Below are 6,932 nucleotides of genomic sequence, written 5' to 3'. Positions count from 1 at the left end.
TGCATTTAACATGAACATGTGCGCTCAAATTTATATATATGCTCTCTCTTTTCTTAGATAGACAAAGTCTTAAGACATTGGCGCAATCTATACCGGTCAACTTGACTACTACTATTTTTCATGAGTAGGATAAGTAATAATAAAATAAATAAAAGCTTAGAACTTTATGAAAAATATATTTGAAACTAAGCATATTAGTTTAAAACGTTTTTTCATATTACCAACTTGTACTATACCTCATTTGGGTTCCAAACTTTGATCATTCCGAAAAACTCACCTTGCAGATCTATCAGAATTGGTTGAAATGGTTGACATCGGCAAAGTTATACAGTCCTTCTTCATTGTGATGAAAGAGGACACCTATGTCCTCATTCGCATACAAGCATTAGTTGCACTGGTCACAGCGATGTTCTTCGCGATGTTCATCGTCGACTATTACCGTTGCCGATCTCGCAGCTCATTTTTGAACAAAGTCTTCAAGACCGTGGATAGCATGTCCGATCGGATGGTGGTGTATCTTATAGGGTCCATGCAAGCTACACATTTTGGAAATAAGATGTTCCCCGTGTGGGCCATTGTGTTGGTGAGCCTCCGTGCCAGCCTCGGGTACCTCTCCGGGTACGGCATCCCGGACCAAAGTCGTCGGCTCTCGGAGTTTGGAAATGTGATCAAGTTCATGGGAGCAGGAGTGTTGACTGGCACCCGTGGCTTGGAGTTCAAGAGACCTCTTTGGTCCATGTGGGCCCTTCTGCTGCTGAAGAGCCTATACCGCTTTGTTGCACATGAGATGGCCACCAAATCGCTGTTGCATGGCCAGAACTCTGAATTCCTCCCGGAGTACATGCGCAACCGTGCTCGGGACCATGAACAGGGCAGCGGTGCGCAGGTCGATGGCCAGGACAACAATAACAACAACAACGATGAGAAGTTCCTGGTTTGCGGAGAGTCCAATAAGAACATCAGTTTAAGGAGGCCTAGTTATACTCTACATCTTGAGGAAGTCGACGCGAGGTCGCTGATCACACTGGACAAGATCTTGGGATGCACAGATCCGGTACTAACATCCGGTAGCAGCAGCAAATACAAGGATATCAGCTTGGCTTTCGCACTGTCTAGGTTGCTTCGTTGTAGGTTTGAAGACGTGAACCTACAAACAGAAGGTATTGACAGCACACGGAATCTAATCACTTCAAGAATCACCGATAGTCCACAACAAACGGCAGCAGAGGCAGTAGCGGAGACGGCACCGAGTGAGACGGTGGTGGCTGTGCAAATGGTGGGAGAGACAGCATCAACGCCAGCGTCAGCAGTGGCTGCAGCGGAGACAACAACAGTGCCTGAACCAGAAATAGCGGCAGAGACGGAGGGTGAGCGGGCCTTCAAAATCTTGGAGATAGAGCTTGCATTCACGAGAGACTACTTCCACACCCTCTACCCTCTGGTCTTCTGGAGCGGGCTTGGTTCTATGTTGTTCAGTCTCCTCCTGTCAATGGCAACCTTCTTTGTCGCCCTCTGGCTGGCTGTGGACATCCGAACGGTCTACAACCAAGTACCCCTGAAAAAAGAGGACAATTTTATGCTCCACGTGCATGGAAGGAATGTCGATGTCATAATTACTTGGTTGTTCATGGCCATCATGATGTTGAAGGAGGTCTGGGAGATGGTCACATACCTGCTGTCGAACTGGACAAGATTACTCCTCGTGTGCAAGTATCTGCAGAGCCGACCTTGGTTCAGTTGGTTTTGTCTTGATGGGCGTCTTATCAGATTATTTTACAAGTCCAGTATTTGTGATGCATGGCATGGATGCATGGACCAGTACGACTTCTTGGAGTCCTGCAATTACAAATCATTATTTCAGAAAGCAGCGAATACCATTAGCATGAGAAATATGCAACAGGAATTAGATGGAAGAAAACTTGGCAAGTCTATCAAGGTCCCAAAATGTGTCAAGTCAGCAATCTTAAATGCACTCCGCCACGTGGATCTCAAGAAAAGTCAGCTGCCCAAAGAAATTCCATCGCTGAGTGGCTCACTGGAAAGGTTTGAGCGGTACAGCTGGGCCTGCCTCGAGCTACACACATGCTCTCAGGTCATTCTGGTGTGGCACATCGCCACCAGCCTCTGCGAGATCGAGCTTGCCCGAAACTGTCAAATTGACTTGAGCAAACCTGGGTTCTTTCGCTCTGCTTGGTCAGGCCTGAAGACACTCGTCAGCCGCACTTCCAAGCCGTCGTACCTTGTCAACGAGAATGTGACTGGTGAACTCGAGACCAATTATCACACTGCAATCAGCTTGTCTCGGTACTGCGCTTACCTGCAGGTTTTTCGGTCTGCGCTGTTGCCAGATAGTTTTGTTGTGCCTGGTATGATCTTTGTGGAGACATTACGAGATGTTCGTGAACAACTCAAAGATTGCAACTTGAGAAAGTGTAGTTATAGCAAACTCATTGCCATAGCGGAAGAAGACGAGCTGAAGAAAGTGGATAGGGTTACGGGCATGAACATAGTGCAGCAAGGTGCTGCTCTTGGCAAGGCCCTGATCAAGAACGAGGATCAAGAAAGCCGTTGGAAGATTCTAGCTGAAGTGTGGGCCGACTTACTTGTGCACATGGCCCCAAGTTGGAATGCAGCAGATCACAAGTATCAGCTCGAGTCGGGAGGCGAGTTCATAACCCTCATCTGGGCATTGCTTAGCCACTGTGGTATTGAGAAGAGTAGTCTGTGGGATAAGGAAGAAGCACATGGAACAAATGATCTAGTACACCAGGAGAATAATGGTGGAATCAGCAACAATCAGCCTGGGCCGGAGCAGCAAGAATCTGAAACCAGTGCTCAAGTACCTCCGGAATATTATGCTGAAACCAACAACATTCAGCCTGGGCCGGAGCAACAAGAATCTGAAACCAGTGCTGAAGTGCCTCCGGAATATAATGGTGAAACCAATAACATTCATCCTGGGATGGAGCAACAAGAATCTGAAACCAGTGCTCAAGTACCTCCAGAATATTATGCTGAAACCAACAACATTCAGTCTGGGCTGGAGGAACAAGAATCTGAAACCAGTGCTCAAGTGCCTCCGGAATATAATGCTGAAATCAATAACATTCATCCTGGGCCGGAGCAACACGAATCTAAAACCAGTGCTCAAGTACCTCCAGAATATTATGCTGAAATCAACAACATTCAGCCTGGGCCGGAGCAACAAGAATCTGAAACCAGTGCTGAAGTGCCTCCGGAATATAATGCTGAAATCAATAACATTCATCCTGGGCCGGAGCAACAAGAATCTGAAACCAGTGCTCCAGTACCTCAGAAATATAAAGCTGAAACCAACAACATTCAGCATGGGACGGAGCAGCAAGAATTTGAAACAAGTGCTCAAGTACCTCAGGAGAATGATGCTGACATAGAGGAACTTGATGAGGATGGGATTGAGAGTGACGAAGAGCCCCTGAATGAAGAAAACAATGGTATATCTCAGACCAGCTCCGCAAATTAACTTGACCCACATGCTATATACTTCTACCTGTATTTATTTTACCATGTCTAGATGCAGTATGCTAAAACTATGTTTTTTTTTTTCTTTCAGAATAAGAAGTGGCAATTTCACTGTAATGGATCTTGGAGCAAGCGAAGGAAGCACCTTTGGACAGGTTCAATGCATCAGTTGGAACAATGGATCTGCACTTTCAAAATACTTGTGAAAATCTCTAGTTTGGGCACTTAATTTGTTGTATTTTATCGATTGTTGTGTATTAAACCTACGCCTATTTATCTTGTTATATCTTTTGTCATGCTTTCTGCATCAGATCGTAGCTATAGGCTGGAAGTTGATGCTTTTGCTATTATTTATTAACTGCAAAATTATTGTGTTATATATGTTGGCGTAATTGCAAAGATACTTTTTGGAAGAAAAAGAGTGCTTCATTCACTTGCAAAAACATATTTTATACACTGTTACAATAAGTTCATTCAGAACATGAGGCTCCTGATCAAGCCAGGTATCATTTATTCGACTAGTAATCCTGCACCTGCATGCACGTGTTGACTAAATTAAGGATAAATTAAGCATAACAGTATGAAGACAGCTAAATTGTAAATTAATTGTGATGTGCTAATACACAATTTATTAACCATCATGCGTGTCATGGACAATATCCGCTACTACAGCTGAATTAATACACAGTTTGATATGGCTAAGATGGATTATGGGCTCAGATAAAAACATAGGATGTCATTCGGCCTCATTATGTGCAACTTCTCACCATGTGTACCACAGAAATATTTTCCTTCAAAACCCAAACAAGACCCATAAAATGAATGTGTGGTTTGACCGATAGATCAATGTGTTTAGGTGAGTGAGATCATGTGGATCTGCCACACTATGTTTTCATATTAGTGGAGATGCTTAACTGCAACTAATCCCCAATGTTAAGACAAGGACACATTTTAATTTTATTATATAAACTGAAAATAATTTAAGAGTTTAGTCATGAGGAAAAGAGCATGAGGAAGTTAGTGCATGACAAACTTCCATACCATAACTCTGTTGCATTGAGTTCATGAGGAAAAGAACAAATAAGAGTTTGGTCACTTGAGCTGTAGATGAATAGTGCAGATTAAAATGCAGCTATCGTGCTAGTATGTTTTACTTGATTTATGAGGGATTGCTAGACAGATAAGGATTAGCAAATATACTGATCTCTGTTTTCATATGAAACAGAGACATAACTACATCTAATTTCACCTAAATTATAGATGCATCCCAAGGTAGTGAATTTACCATCGGAGTTCTTACCAGGTGAAACTTGTGGGGTAGAGGATTGAGGTACAGTGACATTCACACAGAGGGCTGCAACTTTCTTTTGTAGTCGGGCCATCTGTTGATTCTTCTCGTCAGATAGTCTGGCATACCACTCATGTCCACTTTACTTTTTGCGCCCGATGTTATTTACTTCAGGTTGATGATCACTACTTGCAAAGCTTGCTGCCATACAGGTTACCGCGCACTAGTTACTTAAGTAAATCTTCCCTAGATACCTAAAATCCACACCTGGCATAGAAGAGGAAATAAAAGTCAGAAATCATGATTAGATGGTCCATGCATAGAAGGAATTAGAAATGGCAAGAACAGGTAACAACAGGAAATGTACATATTTAATATGTAGAAGCCCTGGCAAGGGTAGATGCTGAATGGCACTCCAAGTAAATGGTAACAGTACTGAAGATGAAAAATATAATAGATTACCTAAATGGCATGAACAGAGCTAATGACCGGTAATTGAAAAGTACATAGCTACAAAAGCACGGTAAAATTATGGCTACTTGATTCAGCTAAAAGTTTATCACATCCTACACAGAAATCGATGACCTAAGAGGATTCCCCCAAAAAATCTTTTGACCCAAGGCATCCACAAAAAAGGTTAAAAGATGGATCGGTTCAGTCGAGGTGACACCCTGCAGTTTGAAATATAGTCAAGAAGATCGCCGTGGAGAAGGGAAATAAGATCACCCACTTCTTTGGTGGGAACAAGAACCCGTACGCTAGTTTTTTCATTTCGGTCAGATCGATGTTTTTTGAAAATAAAACCTATTACCACAGCAACCCTTGTCATGTAGTCAAGTATGTTGCTTTCATGCATCAAGTTTCCCAATTATCATTTGATGTTTCCAGGGACAAACACACAAATGCTTCTTCTGGCCAAGAGTTGAATACAAACTATTACTGATCATGAGTCAACAATTACACAATATTGGCTCCACCGTTCAGAGTTATCAAACATATTTGTCTGTCAGAGTTATCACACCTGCACAACTTAATATAATGAAACCTAGTCAGTACACTTATTTTGGAGCCAAATGTTGCCTATTACACCAAATAAAAATCATGAATTGAATATTGCATACAAAAGAATAGACATACAAAATCATGAATTCGAACGTTTTCTAATAAATCACTTTGCTGATTAGTATAGAAGCAGTGACCAAACTGTATATTATAAACAGTAGCATACTGATTGTGGAGAATGGTCAGGGTGATTGTTTGGCGGATTTGGAAGAATTCCGGCCAGCCGATCAGAACTAATATGTACTCTACAATCTGATCCAATGCGTGGTACACCACTCAACTATTTGGACAACCCGAACTAATATGTAATCTACAATCTGAGCCGGTACAGAAGTGGACGGCAAGACGGGATAAACCAATGTAAGAAAATTTGTATCATGAACACAGCAATGCAACTCGGGAAATCAATCTACGTAGAAAGATTTGATGAAAACTAAAATGAAAACAGCAAGCCTACCTTGAGCTAGAGGAAGGAGCGGGTATGCCATCGGATAGCGGGGTGGAAGAGGAGCCACCGGCGAGCTGGCAGCGGCGTCGTCGACCGCGGGTCGAGAGCACAGGCGCGCGCGTCGGAGAGCTTCGGAGGAGCGCGGCAGCGGTGGCTTCGGTGTACGCGCGGCGGCGGTACGCGCGGCGGTGGTTTGGGGATGGCAGAGGCGCGCGCTCTGCTTGAGGGATATGTGGTTCTTTCGGCCTATTACAGCTTCTCCACCGGCGACCCGATAGCACCGACGCCGTTGTCAAGCCCAATAAAATCGCCGTCACTCCGTGTCGGCCTCTTCGCATAAAACGCGAATTGGGGTGCTAGCATCAAGTGCCACGTTGGATCCCGCGCGTACTCGATGTTTTCCGCTTGTTCTCGCCGCTTCTCGCGCGTGTAACACCTGCGCGTTCTTCCCGCCATTTCTCGCGTCAACATCGCCTATATACGCCACCTCCGTTCAACAGACACCACAGCCGACGAAGTAGCTAAAAATATCTTTGTTGCCTTCCTACCACGTACTCAATGCTGAGCCGCTCGGGGGGGGGCAGCTGCCTCCTCCCCCGTCTCCACCTGCTGGCACCCCCGATTTCGATGACG

The 6,932-nt window shown here is 44.2% G+C and overlaps 1 protein-coding gene across 7 annotated transcripts; it reads right to left on the bottom strand.

Moving 5' to 3' along the window:
* Nucleotides 1-784: 784 nt before the first annotated feature.
* LOC127294220 (uncharacterized) lies at nt 785-6,553 on the bottom strand. 7 transcript variants are annotated; one of them, XM_071818853.1, is made up of 8 exons: nt 6,309-6,553; nt 4,802-5,056; nt 3,390-3,454; nt 2,844-3,326; nt 2,318-2,758; nt 2,037-2,239; nt 1,673-1,836; nt 786-1,555 (listed from the first exon to the last, which is right to left on the bottom strand). In XM_071818853.1, the coding sequence occupies exons 2-5, from the start codon at nt 4,841-4,843 to the stop codon at nt 2,647-2,649; spliced, it is 702 nt and encodes a 233-aa protein (XP_071674954.1). In that variant the 5' UTR covers nt 4,844-5,056; nt 6,309-6,553; the 3' UTR covers nt 786-1,555; nt 1,673-1,836; nt 2,037-2,239; nt 2,318-2,646. The 7 variants fall into 7 exon arrangements, with proteins under 7 accessions (XP_071674956.1, XP_071674954.1, XP_071674955.1 ...); XM_071818854.1 differs by having other exon boundaries at nt 2,172-2,239; XM_071818852.1 differs by having other exon boundaries at nt 1,673-2,239; nt 2,318-2,473; nt 2,604-2,758.
* Between the last annotated feature and the right edge of the window lie 379 nt (nt 6,554-6,932).

This window comes from Lolium perenne, chromosome 4, assembly GCF_019359855.2.
Source record: "Lolium perenne isolate Kyuss_39 chromosome 4, Kyuss_2.0, whole genome shotgun sequence".
Lineage (NCBI taxonomy): Eukaryota > Viridiplantae > Streptophyta > Magnoliopsida > Poales > Poaceae > Lolium > Lolium perenne.
The sequence above is the reverse complement of the archived record's forward strand: the minus strand, read 5'-3'. Positions and strand labels throughout refer to the sequence as shown.

Excerpts from the sequence above, each read along its gene's own strand:
- LOC127294220 (XM_071818855.1), bottom strand. The coding sequence starts at position 4,843 with ATGTCACTGTACCTCAATCCTCTACCCCACAAGTTTCACCTG. Across the intron at positions 3,327-3,389 it reads GTCAGCATCATTCTCCTGAG|CTTTATATTTCTGAGGTACT; the intron begins GTACTTGAGCAC and ends TGTTGGTTTCAG. Across the intron at positions 2,759-2,843 it reads TTCAGCATAATATTCCGGAG|ATCATTTGTTCCATGTGCTT; the intron begins GTACTTGAGCAC and ends CTGGTGTACTAG.